The 24903-nt window shown below is 34.3% G+C and overlaps 1 protein-coding gene across 1 annotated transcript; it reads right to left on the bottom strand.

Annotated features, from left to right (window-relative positions):
* Nucleotides 1–2980: 2980 nt before the first annotated feature.
* Nucleotides 2981–24635, bottom strand: LOC118181476 (uncharacterized). Its single transcript, XM_035350623.2, has 3 exons — nucleotides 24477–24635; nucleotides 13308–13555; nucleotides 2981–3392 (listed from the first exon to the last, which is right to left on the bottom strand). The coding sequence occupies exons 2-3, from the start codon at nucleotides 13546–13548 to the stop codon at nucleotides 3175–3177; spliced, it is 459 nt and encodes a 152-aa protein (XP_035206514.1). The 5' UTR covers nucleotides 13549–13555; nucleotides 24477–24635; the 3' UTR covers nucleotides 2981–3174.
* Between the last annotated feature and the right edge of the window lie 268 nt (nucleotides 24636–24903).

Raw genomic sequence — 24903 nt, 5'->3', positions numbered from 1 at the left:
TAAAGGTGAGTGTACTCTAATGAAAATCAATTTCTAACGTGAAAAAAAAGCAACCTTATGCAAGTCTCCACCTTTTGTTTGCATTACTGATTAGTTAATTAAACAGGGGAGTATGAAATCTTTATGAAAAACTGAATTTTGTTGCCAGCCTGCTCCTTTAACGCTGAATTGTCATAAAGACGGCTGCACCTGCATAAAAAAACACTAAAATGGCACATTTTTTTTCCAATGTGGATTGGTTGTGGATTGTAAATTTAACGCAGTGTTTTATATTTAGACCATTAGATAAAATGTATAAAAATTGAATATTTCATAGAGTACTGTTGCGGGCTTTGGGTTAATTTGTATTTCTTTAAAATCATAAACACGGATAAACAAGAAGAAATTGACAACTTATTTTAAAAATTCAAGACACGCATCATAATTAATAGTTGTAAATAGCTCAAAGAAAATTCAGATAGCGGAGATAAGAATATATCCTTTTCTTAGCTTAATTTTATGTAGCCTGTAAATTATTTTACCGGCATTAATACCGATATCGTCAGAAAAACAACATTAGATAAAAACGCTTAACTAGAATCCGGAGGGAGAAACAGCTCAAATTTTACAAAAATACAGTAGAGAAACAACAGTATAGAGCTGGGTTAAAAATTGGTTTCAAGGTTTTCATCCAAAGAAACCAACCTAAATAAAAGCACGTAAAATACAACGTGCATCAGTACAGTACATTCAATTCGTAAAAAAATATATATTAGCCCTTAGTAAGTTTCTTTAATAGTCATGATTATCCCGTATTTATCAGCCGTGGAATTTAAGCTTAAATTATAACAGCAACAACTCGGTTAATGGTTATCAAACACTTTGCGTCATTCATAAGCGAATCATAACGCAACAGAGAAATGAAATGCGACGGGTTTCTGCCGCTTAATGATGAAATAAAAAACGGAGAAGTAACTACCTTTAATTTATAAGGAAAAACGTCTCGAGAGTTCCGTAAGTTCCCTTCCCCGAAGGCAAAATAAAACCACTATCAAATCCTGAGAAGACTGCAAGTGAGCACAGTGGAAAGGCAGAGTGGTAATTTCCACAATTAGTCAATTCTACATTTATAGTGTTAAAAAAAAGGTTCAAATATATTGTATTATTCTTACTTAAAAGCCCCCAAACCTTCCTTGAGTTTATTTATGCTATCAAAGAAAGATATTAATATAGAGCTTCTTAAAAGTGTAGTGGTACAATGCAAACTTTTGTAAAATAAAGGATACTTGTATTTTGGACCTTCGCCAACTGGGAGGAAAAAAAAAAAAAAAAAAGAGGTTGGCTTAGGTTATCTTATGATAAAAGCACTCAAGTGTTATCTGACTTAAAAGGGATGCTATCTACGATAAACAACCTTGTATTTACCTTAAACATGTACAGACTATTAGACACTTTTAGAGGGCGAAACGAGAAAAATCTACTCCGCCTACTCCGGAAATCGCAAAACTTTTGCTCCATTTGCTAACTAGAGCTGCTAAGCATTAACGCCATAAAAGCACGCATGAGTGGAACACAATTTTTTACACGCATGTGGACAGCTCGCTCTATCATCGGGAAGCAAGTTAGGATGAACTATTAGAGTTCACTGGATTTATTTACTCGGTTACTACTAGGTCAGAGAAGGGATTATTCAATTATGGCAAAGTACACGAGGGCTATCTGCCTAAAGGGAGGGATGCCTTCATGGAGGACTTTCTAAGGGAAACTGGCATACACGTTACACATGAGGAAAACCACGAAAACGCCCATGCAGCCAGCTCATTCGCGGGATTCGAACCTCGGACCAAACTACCAGTGTTCAGGGTCTTTACCGCTCGGCCGCTAGTGGGCCCTAGGTCAGAGAAGAAAATGATAGATAAATAGAAAGAGAATGATGATACAGAAAGGACTTGATACATTACACACACTTTTTATAAAATTATTGTAAAATACAACGGGAGGAGAGTTTAAGTGTTGCAACAACACAATAAATTTGGTATTTATAATAAAAAATCACTACTCGTCAGTTAAAACAAAAAGCAACATACAAGAAGTATCATTACGTTTATTGGCTAAGCATTTGTAGCACTAAAGTACCTATGCATACATAACAGGACCGGCGCTACACATTTTGCCGTCCGGTGCAGACTTCTCAAACCAAAATTTTGCCACCCGGTTCCTTTCTAAAAAAAAAAAAAAAAAAAAAAAAAAAAAAAAAAAAAAAAAACGCCGCCCTCGAATTCCAGCGCTTGGTGCCGTCGCACTGGTTGCACATGTTCTGGTGCGGGACCCGCTTACAGACGGAAATAACAACAAAACTGCCGGATGAGGATCAAAATAATGTTTTTAATTTTTTTACGTATCTGTAAATGAAAAGAAATTACGGTACTAATAAAATAATACAGTCAAGCAAAATAGATAAGCTACAAAAGTCAAACAAATGGGCATAGTAGAGAATAGTTTGCATGAAAATAAATAGCGAATTTTTTTTGGCTACAAATATTAAGCAGAATTTTCCACCGATATACTAGATAGCTATACCATATCGACAATATCACTGCCACACTATCGTCAAAAGTAAAAACAGAAAACAATTTACCCAGTGTAAAATGTACTTAACATACCACACATGAAATTACTCAAAGTATCCAGTTGCAGCACCCGGATACCACAAATCAAATGCTTAAACTTTAGGCACTTACAAGTGACAGTATGCATGATTTAGAAAAGCTCCATTTCAGTTTTGAAGCAGAATCCCTGTCCCTTTTTTCCTTTCCAAAGAACTTTCAACTCAACAATATTTTAAGTGATCTTATTTTGCAGAGACACTTTACACTTACAAATGTCCGTGCCCTTTTTTGGGATTCGAACCCAGGCCAGCATGTGGTAGCTGACTCCCTTACCCAAAATGGCAGCACACTGTTGTACACAATAGCCTGGAAAACATTTCAATACATTCATCTTCCATTTCATTGGTATTTTATTTGCATCACATAAGTTATTTTTTACATATGTAATTTTTTGGCTCATAAAAATTAGTAATTAAAAGTTTAAGAAAATGTAAAAACATGAATACAAAAATAATTAATCATATAACTGGAATGTACATATGGACAAACTATTCAGCAGTCCTCATAAATGCATTTAATATTCTTATTATAAGTTTTTATTATCGTTTATATCTCCAGGTACTTCAGAACTATCTGGTGATTGAGGAGCACTCATGACCTGACATCTTACAGATTTTGACACATATCGAATTTTCTGAATTATCCAGTATGCCGAAGCAACAGCTGACAATATGCTAACTACTATTGCTGCTATGAAAGACGTTACACCAATGAAAATAAGACCTCCAATTGCAATGAGAGATCCTGTTAAAAAAAATTAGTTTTATCAGATTGTGCTTGCATTCAACTGCTAAGAAATAACTAATAATTCACCCAACATACAAACATAATTACAATCGATATGCTTAAAAATATTATCTGATATGCAAATAAAATTACTGTTTACAACATTTATTTAAATTTAGTTAAAGTTTTTTTTTTTATTCATAGATATACAACAACAATTTTTATAACTTTGCAGTATATTATACTTTTTAAAGCATTTACGCAAATGTTAAAGTATTAGACATAGTTTACACAGGTTTTGGATATTTATGAACATTTCATCGTATAAAACTGTTGTGCCTAAGATCAGTAGCACAACAGTCGAAAATATAAATATTTTGTGAGGTGACACTTCTCTTGCTGGCATGCCTGCCCTCTATTTTATCATAAATAATACATTATAAATACAGTACAAAGTCTTTAATCCGGACTCGTCGGGACTTTGGCGATTCCGGATTAAAGGTTTTTCCGGATTTTAGATATTCAATTTAAATCTGGTAAGATGGTATGCAGAAATTATACAATTAAAAATATGAAATAAAGAGCAATTATGATATAAAGGGAATCAAAATTTACAAAAAAAAAAAAAAAAAAAACTTAATGTTTATTTGTTTACATTATTAAACATTTCTTTCAACGCGCGCATGCGTAAAGCTTACATTACGCATAGTCGAAATTAGAAAACTACAACCAGAAAACTATTTGATATGTATTCGTGATATTTATAATGACGAGAAAATTGATTTAAATCATATTGGAGTACATCGAGATGAAACACTACATTTAGTAAGGAATTATAAGCCGAATAAAATAAAAACATCTGCCCTGAAGATGAGAATAGTGCTGACGGATCAACTTCCAGTTCATTGCACGCCGCGACGTTCCCCCCCCCCCCACCGCAGAGCAGCGTGAAATTGATAAACGGATTTCGGAATGGTTAGAGAAACAAATCACCTCTCTGTCACTTTCTTCATGCCTTTATCCATTCTTTGCAGCGCAATTCCACTTTTTGTTTAATGGACATCGAAACATGCTTTCGCTTTGAAGATCCTTTGGCAGCTCCAGAACTGGAAACTCTTTTTGACATAATCGAAAGTTCAAGTTTACTTTTTATAAAATTGCTCTAAGAGTACAAAAAATAACAAGCCGGATCCAATTAGAAGATTACGGAACAACGCAATCTGCAACATTAACTGAAATACATAAATAGATAATTTTAGCCTAGCTTATACCGTCCATTATACATTAAACGCGCATGCGTAAAGATATGCGCAGGCGTAAATGCATTATGCGTTTAAGCATGCGCAGAAAGTTTGTAGCTTTGAGGTCCGGATTATAGATCATTCCGGAATTATGGACATCCAGATTGAAGACTTTATACTGTACAACCATATTTTACAACAATAACATCTTTCGATGAAAAAAAAATTACTAAAGCGGATATGTTATATAGCAACCATATAAGTGCCTTATTATACCCTTTCCAATATGCTCCTAGGAAATATGAAATGAATGAAAGTTTATGATGTCCATAATTATTTTGGTATAATAAACATATGACATACTACAAATACTACTATTACATGTCAAGTGATTAAGTTTCATTTTACTCACAGCTCTTATTTTAAATATTTACAATAACATAAAAATATACACAGTGAAAACAAAGCTAGATACAGGACAGGACACAAAATATCATACCAACTTTTAATTAATTACACATTCATTAAAAATATTACAAAACTGATGCAAGTTAATTATCTGAGCATAGAAAACATAGTGCAAAATGTAGTCCATGTGCCTACCATTTTTGTTTCAAAACCTCGTGCAAGTAAACCTTGTTTTGTTGGCATTTTATTTTGCTTCTATGACATGCTGATGAAGTTAAGCCTGAATTGTATAATTTTAGTTATTTATTATACTTGCACCAATTTCCTGCACATGCTTAAGTCTTATCTCAATCTCAAATAAATAAATCTCACATATGCTTAAGGCTTACCCAGGGCCAATGGTGGATCTGATCCAGTTTTGTGGCCTGGTACAGTGTTTGTAGGTTCTAAATTCTTCTGCCAACTTCTCTCTTCTTCTTTAGAACTTCTCTAAGTTCTAAAAGTTTTGCTGCCTCTAAATTTTGCATCACTGTGGCTTTCCTAAATTCTAAAGATTTTGCAATCTCTTAATTTCGTTGCTTAATGTTTCTCTAAATTCTAAAGATTTTGCCTTCATTGCTATCTGGTATGACCATGCCAACTCTGGCACTCGTCCTGGGTTTATCTGAATAATAAATCAGTTATTCTCAATTCAAAGAGCACTAAAGGAAATCTTTTGGTGTATAAATATCGTTTGCAAAATCTGTTTTAAATTAATGGACAGAAATTTCGCTTAAATTTCTCCTCCTCAGCACTTCAGAGCCCAGTCAGATGAAGTCTGTAATCATCGCCAAGCATGATGTCAACATAAAAGGATACTATACTCTTTGGTATTCGATTACTAGTTTTGGTACTGTTCGGTTTTGAGGGCTGTAAAAAATTGCAGCGAAAATGTATGCGCAAAAGTGCCAAATCTAGCAAACATGCCCATTGAACAGCGCGCCAAATCTAGCGTACGCGTTGATTTCAGATTGTGTAAGTTTATATAGTTCTATATTTCTTAAGACGCCATTGACATACTAGTTTAATTTTTAAACCCTTTTTTGATTTTAAATCCTTTTTTGATATCCTATGGATTTAACAATTTGGGAATTGCCCATAACGAAAAGTCGGCAATAGAATTTTGGGTAAAGTGCAGAATCACCCACTGCTTGACACGTTTTTAAGAATTGCACATACTCGGTATCCATGTGCACATCGACCTATTTTCACTTAAAAAAAATCCTAGAATTGCACAAAAATGGCACTGCGCACACCCTTGACTATCTATGTACACATGGACCTATTTTCAATTAAAAAGTAAAAGAAAATTGACAAAAATTCAATTGTTTTTACCCTTGTAAAAAGCGGCAAACAAATAAGAGCGATTCTGCACTTTACCGAGAATATTTTCAAAGAAAAGGCATCATTCGTTATAGAAAATTACGTTTGAACAACCAACGAGATGAAATTATGCTTTAGCGATAAATCGGTAGCGAAATAGCGATGTGGGCATCCATTCAGTTATGTTTAGCAATTTTTATATAAATTATAATAATGATCTGAAATAGTTATTTACTCTTATGCTTCCATTTAGTAATATTTAGCCTTTTTCATATAAATTGTAATAATAATAAAGTATTATATGAAATTAACCTTTCATCTAAATTAAAACATCAATCTTAGATAGTTATTTACTATTATACTTCCTTTCTTGCCGCAATTATTTTTGGCAGCATTGGCATAAACAATAATTTGGTGATTATTTTACGGCCCTCGAAACCGAATAGTACCCTAGTTTTTTTTTTTTTAAACTTAGTTATCACTGCTTGAGTCATTTCTCAAGCTGTCATGTGTTGAAAGTTATGCAATGATGAAAACAAAAAATAACAAATAATGATTCACTAAATTGGCACCAAGGATATAAATTATTCAGTAGCTATAAAATCAACAATATTTCTAGCTAGCTATAAATAGAGGCTATAATATTTCTAGCTAGCTATAATTTTTCTAGTAGCAACAAATATAGAATATTTTGGTTTGAGATGCTACCAAGGAAAAGATGGCTGCACAGCCAAACTATTGATTATACACATTCAGACTTTGTACTGCAACTCTCAATATATAGTATTAAAATTTTTATTAAGAGACTGAATGGTATGACATTTCAAGCGTCACCCTGTAAAATGAAACATGGTATGACATTTCAAGCATCACCATGTAAAATGAAACATGGTATGACATTTCAAGCGTCACCCTGTAAAATGAAACAATGTGTATAATTGTGAAACATTGGCTGCAATTTTAATGATAAAGGTTCAGATACACTTCAAGAGAAAAAAAAAAAAAAAAGACTTAAAAGATAGAATTGTTAACAAACGCCAGTTACAGACATAAGTTTGATATGAAATGAGGGAAGTAATAAGTATTTTAAAACTGTTCATTGATAAAGACAAATTTCAATCATTCTTTAAAATTTAGATGTTTGATTTGAAAGACATCTAATTCGTCAATTGAAGGTATTTTTTGAATAATTTTAAAGACTTACATGAAAGAAGACTTAAGAAAACTTACATGCATATTGAAAAGATCTACAATGAAAGCAAAGACATTTAATAACTTCTTCTGAATTTAAGTTTTCATATTTAAGTTAAGACCTATCTAAGGTAATCCTTACACACGAATAATATAAATTTCCTCAAAATTTGAATTAAAAATAAGATGTTTAGGAACCAAACAAAGCTTTATTAGGAGAAGAAAGGACATGAAAGGCAAAATATTACAAGCAACACTAATGGCTGTTCAGAATGTTTTATAGAATATGATTTATCACCATAAGCAGGAAATTCTTTAACTGCTTTGTCAATGATTCATAAGGCAAACCTCTACTAACAGTAACAGCATAAACAGTTCTTAATAAATAATAAGTCGCTAACTGAAAAGGGTTTACAATAGGAAATATTAAAAGCAAATAAAAGGGGAGGAAAAAGTTCCTGCAACAAAATAAAAAGATTTTACATACAACAGGAAGGGAACTGAAAATGTTTGATACTGAAATTATTATCAAGTTGCTAGGAAAGTTTTAGTTCCCTTGAATGCATACCATATTTTGTATAAAATTCAAAACTGACCCTTGTGGAAAGTTAAGTAGCTACTGCTCCGATGATGTTTTGACAATGTTTAGACAAATTTTAGATTCTAACTATGTAGAAGAGAGCTGCCTTAGAAGCAAATTTTCTAGCCATTTATTTTGGCTTTGCCATGTTCACCAGATCACTCAATAATGTAATCACCAGAAAATTAATTATATAAGACTATATACGAATTGGGATAAGAGTAAAGGAGAAAAACTTTTCAGCTCAGCCTGGGAAACATCCAGTAAATTGGTTGAGCCATGTTACTAAACAGTATCCTGCTGCAGGTATGTTTTAAAGAGTTTGCCAGTGAGATGATATAAAAGCCCAGACACAACTGCACACACAATTTGAATTCTGTCAAAATACATACATGTGTTATTACAGAACTTCCTGTTTTCTTGAGAATAAACCTCACCATCCACTGGGGAAGGGGTAGAAGGGGGCAGTGAAAGTGATCAGGAAAGACTCATTAAAGACAACCCCCTTTGGTGGTATATCTGTTACTCATCATGCAAGATTAAGAAAATGATGCTTTTGTCTGTAAAATGCTGAGAGAGAAAGACCCATTCAGACAACCTGTCTAATTATTTCCGTATATCTGAAAGTTCAGTGATGTTACAATCCCTTTGAAAACAAAATATCCTTTACACATATTGTTTCATGTTTCGTCCAGGTGATTAATTTTTCTTTGCCCAAGTTCACACCCATTTCATGTTGATGCGATGAACTACCTCATCTCCTGCTTGAAATTTGCTTCCCTTACCATACACTTCTTTTACATAACATCATAGTAAACATTTTGAAATTGTAGCACAGAAGGAATTCCACCTTTCTCAAATTAGTACAATATTTCTAGATTTTCATCTTCAGTTGTTATTAGTTACAAGTGATGCTGTGACCATATTTAAATCTTTGTTATAATAATAATTACATTTTTGATAAATGCTATACTGACTCCTCCTCAGCTCAACTAAAATCCATCCTGAAATACCATATTTGGAATGTAGTCTGATATAAATCTTTTTTAATGAAAATTATCACTGACGGCAGAGTTTCTTCTATAATAAAGAGCATGGAGATTTAACTATAGTACAAGTAAGCAAGAACTTTGGGGAAGCAGATATTATACAAACTTTATATCAAAATACTATAAACAACCAAATTCTATGGTATAAAGTTATTGAACTGCACACTAAAGTAAAAATTTATAACAGTTTTGAAAAGGATATTACATTATTTAAATTTCTTAAACATTTCTTAAAAGAATGAAACACAAGACTCAACCTTTCTATAAAAAATCTGCTTTAAGGCATTTTGTTTTTATGAAAAATTAGCATTAGAGCTCATTTTCATTAAAAAGAGGAAAAAAAAAGGAGGATTCCAACAATGACTTTTAATTTTACAAAACAGACAACAATAAAAAAGAGTAAAATGTGAAAATAGCACTTATTATTTTGTAGCATAAACCTCTAAAACACCAGATTTCATAACATAGGTCTAAGAAGTTGCAGAAGTTTTGAATACCTATAAAAATGATAAGCAATCAAGCATTCTAACATGTTTCCAACTTTCAACACTAGCTACAGCAGATGCCAAACCTTAAGCTTTTGACTCGAACAAGCAGGCAGCAGCTATACACATCAGTAACCTATCTGGCCAGATGGCTTCAAATGAAAATAAAATATTGAAACTATCATCTTCTCTCACCTACAGTTTAGTCTCCAGTAAAAGTTTACAATAGAATGTTCTTTGATATATTTTACAAATTTTTAGAATGCCAAGAATGGCACCAAAAGCAATGTTTCCAAGATCTAAACCTAAAACAATGCCGAAAATGTATGTTATAAAAAACAACAAAAGTACTCACCTCGTGTATACCGTATTTGACGGCATATAAGACACACCCTTATTTAGAAGGCCACACACAAGGGAAAAAAGTTTCAATAGTCCGTGCTACAGGCGGTACCACAATAACTTAAAATGCGGTTTCTTTCTCTTTCATCCATATTTCCTATTTGACCGAGCTCAAAAGAAGTTTTCTTGCGTGCATTTATAACAAACCTCTAAAATGCGAGTATTTTTTCTTCATAATCTGCTGGCATTTTCTGTGCAATAGTTGTTTTGGTGCGCATTGATAAGCCTAGCCTTTTCATGAACATGTAGCACCAGCCCTCAGACCCTGAAATGTTCTATTCCCATGTTTTTCTGCAAATCCTTTGGCCTCACTGATTATCATTTTGGTTAACACATATCCCAGATTTCCTGTTATCTATCACCCACATATTTACAGCATTTTCAAGTTCAGGCCAAGATGGAGCTGGGCATCGAAGGTTATGCTTTTGTTTTTTAGCAGTTTTTCAGTTGATCTTCCTGCAGTCGCCAAGTACGTATAATTTTTTTCGGTAGGTGGTGGACCAAAATACCTTGCTGCTGCTCTGTTTCCATGCACTTTGGCGTAGTTTAACACTACTAGTTTATACTGAATTGTGTAGCTTAACCTCTTGTTTCCTGTAGTCATATTTTCCAGGATATTTTTTTTAAACAAATAGCTTTAAGCACCGATATCGACAAGTTTATACAGAGTAGCACCGATATCAACACGTGTGTCGGCTGAGTCAAAGAAAGTCTAAGTAAAGAAGGAAAGGCTCCATAGACGTAATGTGACCGTCGAACCTGTTCGAACTTCGACATCAGCTTCGAGCTTTGGGGCTTTTTGGCGACAGATATTTCACGCATGCGCAAAATAATTATGGCAGATGTTGAAAAAGTTATGTGTGTCTAGACCTTTATCCAGGCTAAAAATAGCATTCAGTATTGAAAGTTAACCTGTGTCTTTCCTGTATAAGACGCAGGTAAGTTTTTTGAGACTAAATTTAGGAAAAAAAGTGCGTCTTATATGCCGTCAAATATGGTACTTTGTCTCATCATCATTGCTGAATGACTGCTGCATATACATAATGCTTATCGTATAATCCCGGAATTAATCCTCCTTCTCCTGATCATGGTATTGGCGAGACCATGAAAACTTTGCAAAGTAGGGATATAAATTGTCATTTGATGACTGCTGAAGATCCTGCTTACAAAGCTCGCACTTAATGTGGCTGCACATGATTTCAATCTTGTTGGTAAAAGTGCCAGTTTCCTTTTTCACAACAAACTCACTCATTGCAGTCTGATCAATTCTTAAGCTCGACCAGATACATATTTTTTGTACAAGCTTAACATTCATAATGAGAATTAATTGAACCTTCATTCATACACCAATCAGTTATAAATTTCTTACCCTTTCACTTTAAATTATTAAAAAAAAAAGGGTAAAAGTATAGTTTAGGGTACCCCTTGGCGAAAACTTGGCGATTTTTGGTGGTACATGGATACAGATTTTGTGCAATTCTTTGACTCGTTATATTTTGGCTTGCGAAGCGGCGATTTTTGGCCCAAAAATCGCCATTACACAAAGCCAAAATAACAAGACAAACAATTGCACAAACTCGGTATCCATCTACACATCGACTTATTTTCACTTAAAAAAAAATCCTTGAATTGCACAAAAATGGCATTGCGCACTTCTTTGACTTTATCCAAGTACACGTCGACCTATTTTCACTTAAAAAAATCTCCGAATTGCACAAAAATGGCATTGCGCACTCTTTTATTTTTATCCATGTACAAGTCGACCTATTTTCACTTAAAAAAAAATTTCCAGAATTGCACAAACTTGCATTACGCACTTCCTTTACTTTGTCCATGTACACATCGATATATTTTCAGTTAAAAAGTCAAAGTAGCACCAAATTCTACAATATACAATATAGGCAACAAAAAATACATAATCTCAATAAACTACATTTTAAACCGAACAATAAAATAACATAAAAAAGGAAAAACATGTTATACATTTAAGCACAACCAAAAGCAAATATTCACTTACCGTGATTTTCGAGTTCTCTTCGTACACCCAGAGCCACGTAAAAATCAAAATATCAATCATACTCAAATGACTTTTTTCAAACCAGGTACTCTCTCTGATCGAACGCTTCACATAGTGACCATCTAAACCTTTCTTCCTTTAAACCCATTCAAATCCATCTAAACGGTTTTAACACACACCACAAAAACGCTTACAAAACATCCCATGATTCAAAATTTCCCAGAATCATGCACCCGATTACGTCACAATAGGGTTTCCATAACATTCAACTACTCAGGATACCATAAATTAAACAACAACTTGGCGATAAATCAAACAACAACTTGGCGATAAATCAAACAACAACTTCGCCATAATACAAGGGGTATCTTAAAGTCTACTCTACCCAAAAAAAGAGTATTTATTTTGACAGACATACTTCTTTGTGGAAGTGATGAGACGCCAATTAATCAGAATCAGTCAACAAACAAAAACGAAAGGTCAATTAATGACAATTAAAATTCCAATAATTTAAAGCACGTGATACATGTAGCCTTCATTCACTAAGCTAAAAAGTTCCAAACAAATTAACTTAAAAGCGTTGGCATATAACAATGAAATGGCTGCCATAACACCAAGCAAAGAGTAGATTCTGGGTTACCAGAAAACTAATAGCAGCATTGGTGTTTGGTGTCAAACCTAACAGCACCCTTTTCTACTCTAGCACTCAATTCCCTTACCTGAAACTGATCTAAATTCAAACTGACTCAGACAAACAACATATTTGAACTTCCAAGTATGTTTGCCATCTTCCCTTGCCTGACTAGTATAAAAAACTACACTATATATAGATGTTTTTAACTTTATGTGATATATATATTTATCATACCATTATTTACTGCTTTCCCAATTAGAAAGTTTCTTTTAGAGCTTGGGATATCTTACAAATTTTCATCATATAAATTAATAACTACTTTTCATTTTAGAGCATTTTGATGAATAAAATGTTCATAATGATGTTATAACTTTTTCAATACAGTACTTTCATAATTTAATTTCAATACAGTACTTTCATAATTTAATGTATTCTGAACAAACATTTTTCTTCCTACTAGACATAATAAAAAAAATAGTTAGTGGTAAAAAAAGCAGCAAAAATTAAAATAATATATCTCAGGAAACTTACAAAATAAAATAAAAAAAGTAAAATTAAGCATACCTTCAATACATAAGAAGCATATGAAAGCAATGAACAGCGTGATTACTACAAAACCCAAAAAGAACAGTAATGGGACTGATGAAAATATGCCAACAGCAAATATTGCAGTGAATATGAAAGGATGACATGCTGCAAAAGACTTTACATCACCATACAATTTTTTTCCTATTATGCTTTGCACCAGATTTTCAGTATTTGTAAACAATATGTTTATTTGATTGTTGATCTCACCGACTGTCATCTTAAACCTGAAAATCAAAATTAATTAAGTATATGAAAAAAAAATGTCAACTGAAAATGACAATTGTGACAAGTTAAATGTACAAAGCCATACTGTAAGTGCATTTAATTATTTTAGCAAATTTTACAGCACAAATTAACTACAAAGACACTAACATTTATATTTAACGTTGTATTATCAGCAGTATCCGCACACAATCCAAATTTTAATTTCTGTACAATATAAATAGTTAAATTAAAGATCATATTTAAATTTAAATATTTAAAAATATCAAATCTGTAACAAAGAAGACAAAACATAAGAATGAAAACTGCTAAAATCATTTTTAGAAAATCCCCCCCCTTTGAATTCTTAAAAAATTTCTTTGACCTACAGAATTTGAATTTTTTTATAAACAGTTTTTCAGTTATCAAGTTTCATTAATATGAGCAATTGCTACGCAGACACACAGGTATGATGAATAATACATTATACATATTAAATTCATACACCATTAGTATATAAATAAAGACATTTACTTAATAAAGACAAAGATAGTTAACAGCCACTCTCATAGGCAAGCATTTTAACTGTTGGGTTGGGGGAAAAAAAAAAACCCACGATCACTGCCTACTAGGCATAAGATGAAGTCATTTCTGAGAAAGTGGATTTTGAGAAATGCAGAAATATTACAAAGCTAAATTGTTAAAAATGACAAGTCTAATGATGTGTCCTGTATGGAGTCTTATATTTGAACTCAAACTTGAACATATTGTTGCGTGCGTACGGGTTCGTTATGAAATGAATGCACAAGTCCGATGAAAAATGAACAAAAATTTATTATTATCACAACAAAAATGCTTAAATTTTCTCAAATTATGCAGTATTACAATATCTCACAGTAGTTATCTTTTAACTACTCAAATATCCAATAGAACGTAATTCAAAACAGCTAAAGAACGCTAATCCGCGAATTCGCTACAATCAACAAGAGCAGTTTTCTAAACAACAACAAACTAAGCAAGCAACTACGAACTGAGATGTTTTCCTCCTTTTATAAGATTTTAAAATCACGCGCTAGAATTTTCCAGTACTTTCTCGAAATCAAAAAGAGATATTTATTTATTTAACGCACGCGCTCTTGTATTTTTAATTTTTCCGGCTTAGCTTTCTTTTAATATTCGTCACGCGCTGCACTGCGCGAGAAATAAAACCATTTAATTTATAATTGAACTAACATTAGCTTTTTAAATAGCAAATTCGTAACACTGCCCCCTTCCCAAGGACTGCACGTCCCGGGCAGTACAATCCCTGGACAGGAAGCTAAACTTACAACTGTGGCATAAATGCATTAATAAGCATTACATTACAATATTAAACAACATGAACAATAAATGCAATAAATAAAACAAATCAAATGCTATCAAATACAAATCAAACACTAAATGCAAATCAAATACTAAATACAAATCAAATCAAATACACATTTAAAAACAAAATCGACCATGGTCTTATACTATTTACAATTATTTACATTACGTACTATGGCCATAGTAATGAGCTAACCTGTCGTAATGAACGACTTTAGGTTTAGAGTTCGAAGACTTATGAATCCGAACCACGACGTCATTCAGCCTGTTTAGGATTGTGTGCGAACCATCCCAAGGTGACTGTAAATCAGGCCTGACTCCTTTTCGTCGAATCGGGTTCCACAACCACACCTTGTCTCCTTCGTTGGATCTATGTCCAGCAGCTCTCGTGTTGTATCTGGTCTTCACTTTCTCCGTCGCCAAGTTCACTCGCTTTCGTGCGGAACGGTGCATCACTTCAAAACGGGCCTTGACATCTTGGATGTGTTCCTCAGGCGATGAAGGCGCATCCGTGCGGCGATGAAACAGGCGGTCACAAGGCAGACGAAGGTCTCGACCGAAGAGCATCTGAGATGGAGAATAGCTGGTAATCTGGTGTTTCTTTTCGACCCTAGCATGATTTCGGCTGTTTCTCGAGCTGGTTCTTTCGGACAAAGCGTCGGCATTTCCAGGTGAGGATCCCTTCTTAGGATGGATAGTCATGTCTTTAGATCCTGAAAGCAGTTTGTTGTTTTTCAAGTCTAAGGAAAAATTGTATTTCCTTAAAAAGTCCAATCCGAGTATGCATGGATCTGTAATATCCGCCACATATGCCGTGTGATGGTAGGCGGCACTTCCAAACGTGATGTTTACGTTTAACTTCCCAGTTATGTCGATCTTGTCACCAGACGCAGTCTGAAGGGTAACACAGGATGGCGTCCAAATAAGTTTATCTTTAAACTGTTCAGCTAAATCTTTCCTAATGATGGTAACATTAGATCCTGTGTCAATGATCATACTGCAAGGAACTCCATCGATATTCCCATTGATGGACAGTCCGTTATTGTTGCCACTCACTGCATAAATTTTAACAGCTTTAAAACAAGGTTTTTCACTATCTGGCAACCTCCGTTCCTCGATATGGTCACTAATTTGTTTACTGCGTTGTTGCTGGGAAATGGTCTTATTTTCCGTACCTCGGGGTGTTCTGCAGTTTCTTCGTATGTGGCCTTCAACTCCGCAGTTCCAGCACTTTAGAATTAGTTTCTTTTCACTTCTGTTCCGTCTCAAGCCACTGACTTGTCTGGTAAAATCATCTGCTTTATATTCCGTACCCTGGGGTGTTCTGCAATTCCGTCTTAGGTGACCTTCACTACCACATCTCCAACACCTTAGAGCCACTTTCTTCTCGCTCCTACTCCATATCAAATCTTCGACTTGTCTGGCTAAATCATCTAAACGAGCCATCAGTTGATCCACTGGCTCATGGACTCGCACAGCTCTAACTGGGTAGTGATCTCTACTAGTTGCTTGCTGGGCTGCCTCGAACTTCATGGCGTACAACAGAGCACTTTTTATGTCCTTTACATCTGCCATTCGAAGAGCTTTCTGTATTTCAGTATCTCGGATGCCATCGATGAGATATTGCAGCGACAGAATTTCTCTCGTTTCTCTCGGGCACTCCGTAAATGCGAGGTGGGACAGCCTTTCAACATCCGTGGCGAGCTCCTGAAGTGTTTCGGTAGGCTTCTGTTGACGAGATTTTAATTGGAGCCTGCTGTAGTCTTTTAAACATTTCTCGCCAAAGCGCAGCTCCAAAGCGCCGGATAGAGCTTCGAAATCTAGCCTTTGATTTTCGGGAAGCGTCTGCAGGATATCCGCTGCGTCTGCTCTCAGAGAAGCGGCGAGATGACAGGCCTTATCTTGGGAATCCCACCCATTCGCATCCGCAACGATAGAAAATTGTGTCCTATACACCTGCCAGGAGGTCTTCCCATCATATGTAGATAGTTTCAGCAGGCATCGATAAAAATTTGAAACCTTCAGAATTGTTTCCTACCGTCGCTATGCACTTCTTTAGGCTGTCAACTTCTTTGGCGACGGCAGCAGAAACCCTATCATCAATTTGTTGTTCGACGGCAGAAACTCTCTCTTCTATATGTCCAACTTTAGTTTCAACCGCGTCTATTCTGCCTTCCATAGCCTCAAATTTATTTTCTATTATGCAGGTAATTTCTCTTTTCATTTCGTCCTGACCTGCTTTCATCTCATTTTTAAGAGATTCCATCTCTTCCTTAACGGATTCCTGGCCCAATTTCATTTCTCCTTTGAGGGATTCCTGGCCCAATTTCATTTCTTCTTTAACGGACCTTTGACCAGCATCCATTTTCTCTTTAATTTCTTCTTTAAAAGATGTTTGGCCAGCTTCCATCTTTTCTTGGAAAGCAGCAAAAGCAGTAATGAGCTGTCTCAATTGTTCTTCCATCCCTCTTGTTATTGGCATTCAAATCCCACTTCTGATACCAAACATTGTTGCGTGCGTATGGGTTCGTTATGAAATGAATGCACAAGTCCGATGAAAAATGAACAAAAATTTATTATTATCACAACAAAAATGCTTAAATTTTCTCAAATTATCATGCAGTATTACAATATCTCACAGTAGTTATCTTTTAACTACTCAAATATACAATAGAACGTAATTCAAAACAGCTAAAGAACGCTAATCCGCGAATTCGCTACAATCAACAAGAGCAGTTTTCTAAACAACAACAAACTAAGCAAGCAACTACGAACTGAGATGTTTTCCTCCTTTTATAAGATTTTAAAATCACGCGCTAGAATTTTCCAGTACTTTCTCGAAATCAAAAAGAGATATTTATTTATTTAACGCACGCGCTCTTGTATTTTTAATTTTTCCGGCTTAGCTTTCTTTTAATATTCGTCACGCGCTGCACTGCGCGAGAAATAAAACCATTTAATTTATAATTGAACTAACATTAGCTTTTTAAATAGCAAATTCGTAACAATATGTTGAGATATGCCCGATCAGTTAAGATGCTCTGCATAAATCAGCTTTCTAAATGAATACAAAAAACCACCAGATTCATTTCCAAAACTATACAATGAATTCTGTCACATACTGGGTTTTGGAACAGACATTTCATAAAATCGTTTGGCAGTTGGTTTCCATATCCACAGAATGGGCTAGTCATAACATTTTAGTTATACAGTCAAAAGTCGTTAATCTGGACTCGTCGGGACTTCGGCGATTCCGGATTATAGATTATCAGTTTAAATCTCGTAAGATGGCATGTAGAAATTCTAAAATTAAAAATATGAAACCGTAATTTATGAAATAAAGAACAATTATGATCTAAAGGGTATCAAAATTTACAAAAAAAAAAAAAAAAAAAAAAAAAAAAAAGCTGAATATTTATTTGTTTACTTTATTAAACATTTCTTACAATGTAAGTTGTTTAAGTTGCTTCATTTTATGTGATAATACTTTCTCTTTAATTCTATAAACAGACATAATTTCTTGTTCAGTTACAAAGTTTCGCTGTTCAAGTCCCGTTAATTGCTGTGCCGAGAATACCGACTAACTTGTCAATCGAAATTTTTTCATTTTCACTAGCCTCTCTGTCACATTCTTCATGTCTTTATCCATTTTTTGCAGCAATTCCACTTTTTGTTTGATGGACATCGAAACATACTTTCATTTTGTAGATCCTTTGGCAGTTCTAGTATCAGAAATTCTATTTGACATAATCGAAAGTTCAAGTTTACTTTTATAAAATTGCTCTTACAGTCTGCAAAAAATAATAAGCGGGATCCAATTCGAAGATTAAGGAACAACGCAATCATTAACATTAACTAAAATAGATAATTTTAGCTTACACCGTCCGTTATACATTATACGCGCAGGCGAAAACGTATTCTGCACTTGCGCACACGCATATGCACAGTTGTCAAGGTCTTACGTGCACACGTAAAATGCCTGTGCGCATGTGCCAACACGGCGCATGCGCAGAAAGTTTTTAGCTTTGAAGTCCGGATTATAGATCATTCCGGATTATGGGTGTCCGAATTAATGACTTTTGACTGTATGAAACATTTCAGAATGAATACACTAGACATGGCAAGAAAAGGCAACTTGTAGTGCGAGGCAACTCCGCCCTGGCTATTGGCCTTTCAGATTAATGCCAGCCAACACAAAATTCAATCTACAACGTGGCGACACAACAGAGCAAGGTCAGACAAGGCAGTACCAGTACAGTCCCTGACGAGCCCTACTCTGTCCCGAGAGCTCTCAGGCCTTCTGTGAAGTCTGTTATTATACCCTGTGGTTGAGACTGCCTAGGTACAGATCCTAACCAGTACTTCTCAGGCATTTGCCTGAGTCAAACCCCGGGGGGGGGAAGCAAGAAAAGGCAGGAAGATATGTACAAATACCTTAATGATCCGGGGAAGTTTCCAAAGCCTGCCTTGAGTATGCTCATATATCAAAAGCAAGGGTTCTTAACCAGGAAGTAATTTCCCCCTGAAGATACTATCATACTCTCAGAAAGGGAATGAAGTTAGCCTTTTATTTAGCTATTAAGTATTTAGTTTTAGTTTATGAATATAAAAAAAAAAAAAAACTACTTTTATTTGAGTTTTGCTATTTATCAACATTTTCTTTACCTTTTAGTTGTTCAATATATATATATATATATATACAGGGTGATTATAATTAAAGTTTAAGTTTAAAAACGCTATAAAAAAAAGAACCACTGATGAAAATGATGTGAAATTTGAAAGGAATGTTATTGAAGAAGGCGGAAAGCGTATGGCAGAAGAAAAAATTTAGTTTTGAAAGTTAGCCACAGATGGCGCTGTAAGCGGCCGAATCACGACGAGAAATGATTCGTAAAACAACGGCTAAGGTTGGAAGTTACACATTAAAATGTATTGACAAATTAGAATTGTTGAATAATTTTATTTGCATGACTGTACATATCACATCGAAAGGGACAAATCGGTTTCATGAGTTTTGCGGCGACGTACCACATAAGAACCATTCATCAAAGAAGTTCGGAACTGTCACGAGACTGGCGCAAAACATGTTCAATATGGTGTCCACCATTGTGTGCAACAAGTTGAAAGCGACAAACAGCATGTTCCACAACGGATCGCAGTGTCTCTGGGGTGATGTTCAGAATGTGTTGTGAAATGCGTGCCTTTAATTCCGCTAATTTGCAATTGGAGCACGGAACACAACATCCTTCAGATATCCCCACAGCCAGAAATCACACGGAGTAAGATCAGGCGATCGGGACGGCCAGGCTGTAGGGAAATGACGGCTGATAATTCGAGCATTTCCGAAATGGCGCCTCAGCAGCTGCTTCACGTGATGTGCAATGTGCGGAGGAGCGCCATCTTGCATAAAAATGATTTCATCCACACATCCATGCTGTTGCAGAGCTGGAATCACGTGGTTACGCAAAAGAGACGCATACCTCTGACCAGTGACGGTTGCGGTAACAGGATCGGAAGCACCCGTCTGCTCGAAAAAATATGGTTGTAGGATGAATGATGCCGTAAAGCCACACCATACAGTGACCTTTTCAGGATGAAGTGGTATGGGGTGCTTTGCCAATGGATTTTCTGTTGCCCGTATTCGACAATTCTGGGTATTCACGTATCCTGTCAGATAGAAATGGGCTTCATCTATCCACAAAATTTTCCACGGCCATTCATTATCCATTTCCATGCGAGCCAGGAATTCTAACGCAAACGTCTCCCTAGCTGTCAGGTCAGACGGAAGCAAATCCTGCACATAGCCAATTTGTACGGATAGCATTGCAGGATGTTTCGTACAATTTTCAGCACCGTGCTCGTAGGCCTGTCCAATGTTCAGGCAATTCCTCGTGCACTGCACGGTTGCACACCACCGGCCGACCCCTCCTGTAATGCTGGGGCCACTTCTTCAACTACCGTCGAATGCACTCGTTTTCTCCTTCTACCAGATTGCACATCAAACGAACCTGTCGCTTCAAATTTTTGCATCATTTTCTTTAGACATACGACACTCATTGGACCAATGCCTTCTTTTATACCCTTCAGTGTCCTGAATTTTTGCAGAGCTACTCTTGCACAATCATCATTCTTGTAATACAGCTTTACCAGCAGAGCGCGGTCCTGCAGTGAAACACCCATGGCGAACGTCTGAGACGCAAAATGAGGAACAGCCTGGTACCTGACGGCTTTATAACACTGAAATTTAACTAACATTTTAATTTACGTCTTCTTCCGCTTGCAGCGCCATCTGTTGCTAACTTTTGAAACTAAATTTTTTCTTCTGCCATACGCTTTCCGCCTTCTTCAATAACATTCCTTTCAAATTTGACGTCATTTTCATGAGTGGTTCTTTTTTTATAGCGTTTTGAAACTTAAACTTTAATTATAATCACCCTGTATATAAAGTTTAAAAATAATGCACATCGAAACAAGCATATATAGTCAACGGTCTTTAATCCGGACGTCCATAATCCGGAATGATCTATCATTCGGACCTCAAAGCTACAAACTTTCTGCGCACGCATTGACGCATGCACATATATGTTTATGCATGTGCATAATACCTTTATGCATGCACGTATAATGTGAAACAGACGGTATAAGCTAAGCTAAAATTATCTAATTATCTATTTCAGTTAATGTTGCAGACTGCGTTGTTCCTTAATCTTCTAACTGGATACGGCTTATTATTTTTTGCAGACTGTTAGAGCAATTTTATAAAAGTAAGCTTGAACTTTCGATTATGTCAAAAAGAATTTGATTCTGGAGCTGCCAAAGGAACTACAAAGCGAAAGCATGTTTCGATGTCCATCAACCAAAAATTGGAATTGCTGCAAAAAATGAATAAAGGCATATCCTTTGTTTCTCTAACCATTCCGAATCTGTTTATCAATTTCACGCTGCTTTGTGGGGGGGAGGGGGGAACATTGCGGATGAATGAACTGGAAGTTGATCTGTCAGCACTATCCTTATCTTCAGGACAGATGTTTTTATTTTATTCGGCTTATAATTCCTTACTAAATATAGTATTTCATCTCGATGTACTCCGTCTTTGATATGATTTAAATCACATTCCTAGTCATTATAAATATCACGAGTACACACCAAACAGTTTTCTGGTTGCAATTTTCTAATTTCGACTATGCGTAATGTATGCTTTACGCATGCGCGCGTTAAAAGAATTGTTTAATAAAGTAAACAAATAAATATTAAGCTTTTTTTTTGTAAATTTTGATACCCTTTAGATCATAATTGCTCTTTATTTCATAAATTACAGTTTCATATTTTTAATTTTATAATTTCTGCATGCCATCTTACCAGATTTAAACTGATGATCTATAATCCAAAAAAAAAAAAAAAACGCTAATCCGGAATCGCCGAAGTCCCGAAGAGTCTGGATTAAAGACTTTTGACTGTATATAGTTAAAAAATATTGCACCTATTTCTGGACTAATAATGATAATTCTGAACTTCCTTTAAAAATTTTACTGGCAAAGGAAGTTTAATCATAATCAATATATAAAATGGTAAAATTAAAACTATTTAGTTGCTAACATTAATTTTAGTTGACTGATATTTCTTTTGCTCCTTGGCTTTTAGCAATATAATTTCAGTTTTTATTGTTGATGCTTAGCTATCATGTTAGATTCCAAATGATGTATTTAATTATTAACATAATTTTCTAATGTCAACTATAGTTGATTTAACAGTTCTGCTGTTTATTTTAACATTGCTAATTTTTCCCCTCCTAGTTTAACTACCAAGGATTTTAGCTGGAAAATTTAAGAATTTGAAAAGTGCAAATATGTAAATAGCCTGGCAGCCAATGACCATTACAGTTTAAAAATAGCACTTTTGTAACATCATCTAAGAAATAACTAAGTAATCAAAAGTGGTAGACTGTATATTACATTACTCCCAGACTTTCTGAAAGAAGCTGAATTTTATTTAAGTTACATACTGGAAAAAAAAAAAAAAAAAAAAAAAAAAAAAACATGCACTTAAGTGCAGAATCGCCCACTTATTTGTTTGGCGCTTTTTATAAGAGTAAGAAGAATTTTATTTTTGTCAATTTTCTTTGACTTTTTAAGTGAAAATAGGTCGATGTGTACACAGATAAAGTCAAGGAAGTGCACAATGCCATTCTTGTGCAATTCTGGGATATTTTTTTAAAGTAAAAATAGGTCGATGTGCACATGGATACCAAGTATGTGCAATTCTTAAAAACACGCCAAGCAGTGGGCGATTCTGCACTTTCTCCAAACCATGAATACTGAGCTTGTTTAAATGTAATATATATATATATATATATGTATTAAATTATTGTAAAGACATTGATCATAAAAATTAAATTTGATATAAAAAGACAGTGGTAAGATTTACTTTCATCCAGCATTAAGTATAAACTATAAAGCATCAAGTATAAACTAAAAACTTAATCAAAATTTCTAGATTAAAAGGAGTTTTATTTTAAATACTTTTTTATTTGTACATTTTACATATTTTATTTTAAGTTATGTGCAAGCTGAAATTTTCAGACAATCGAATACATTTCAATAAAAAATTTAGAAATAGTAAATTATTGAATTACAGTCTTTTACACTACATTTGCTTACATCTTAAAACTTTACAGTGTTAAAAAGCACTGAATATATATTGTTTTTTTTTTTTTGTTAAATTTTAATTATTATATCACACTAGGCATTTACTATAAAAAATTTTACAAATAAAATCGCATTTAGAATTCCAAGATGAAAAGTGGAGAAAAATATCACTCTAGCTCAACAGGTGAACTACTAATTTATCACTCTATTTTAAAAGCTACTTCACTGATAAAACACATATACAACCCCCTCCCACACACATATATAAAAATCTTACCCTACAGTTAATATTAATATAAAAAGGACTAGAGTACTATTTTAAGAAAGAATGTGGTTCTTTTTAGTTTGTTAATAAAAAAATACTGTCTGGAAAAGAGAAACTACAAATTCCTTGAAACACAACTAGCTACTTTTTTAAAATAATTGAAACTACAGCCAATATACAGACGACTTTTGCTAATTTTCAAAGATGGTGTGCAGTTGGTTTTCTAAAATGATTAACGTAAATGTGCCCTCTTCAGGACACAAATTATTTTAACAATGCATGAATACCAATTTTATACTTTCTGGGTAGAGTAAATGAATGAATATATTCAGAAGCGAATATTTTACAAAACACATGCAGAAAACATAGGTACTGTCAGATTATTCGTAAGAATTTTCAGGGCAATGTTCACATAACGATATGCATCTAAATTTTTTTTTCGAAAGAAATACATGAAAGGCTACATTCAAAGTGAGAAATTTTTGGCGAACTCGCACTAAAAGTATCCGCAGTTTCTTTCACATATTGCTACACAGTAGCAAACATAATCGGAATAACACAATAAGATATTAGTAAAATTAAGTTTTGGTTTGTAACATTAATATATTTTTTGATTTATTTTATAAAGAAAAAGAACTGCAGTAGCTCTGAAAACGTGTTTTAACTTACAAGTTATTAACTAGAAAAAAGGAGAATCACGAGATACTTCAGTCTTTAAGTACCGGAAAAATAATTACGCCAATTAGTCAGAAAGATAAACATTTATACAGAAACAGGAAAAAATTCGTCGTTAAAAATCACTTAACTTGACAGCAGCGGAAGGTGAGAACTAGTGAGTCTGCTCATGTAAATCGAAAGAAGTATATAATTTTTAGATTCATATTACATGAAGCAACACCTAATTCAGAAAATTCAATTAGTTTAACTTTTCTGGTTCTGCATAGAGATATCTGAAAAATCTATTACAGAATCATTTCAGCATAAGATGTTTGTAAAAATCGGTATGAATAAAATTAAATTTTTTATCAGAAATTGAACTAGAACTATCTTATCCTTCGGTAATTTACTTTCTATGAATTTTACTTAATACTCTTAT

The sequence above is a fragment of the Stegodyphus dumicola genome, chromosome 9 (genome assembly GCF_044657685.1).
Source record: "Stegodyphus dumicola isolate Sdum_Otavi_A_Nest chromosome 9, ASM4465768v1".
Lineage (NCBI taxonomy): Eukaryota > Metazoa > Arthropoda > Arachnida > Araneae > Eresidae > Stegodyphus > Stegodyphus dumicola.
Note: the sequence above shows the minus strand (reverse complement) of the source record. Positions and strands in the feature narration are given on the sequence as shown.

Bases quoted from the DNA above. Each gene is read 5' to 3' on its own strand.
- LOC118181476 (XM_035350623.2), bottom strand. From the start codon at position 13,548: ATGACAGTCGGTGAGATCAACAATCAAATAAACATATTGTTTACAAAT. The intron at 3,393-13,307 runs GTATGCTTAATT...TTTTTTTAACAG, and splicing joins ATGCTTCTTATGTATTGAAG to GATCTCTCATTGCAATTGGA.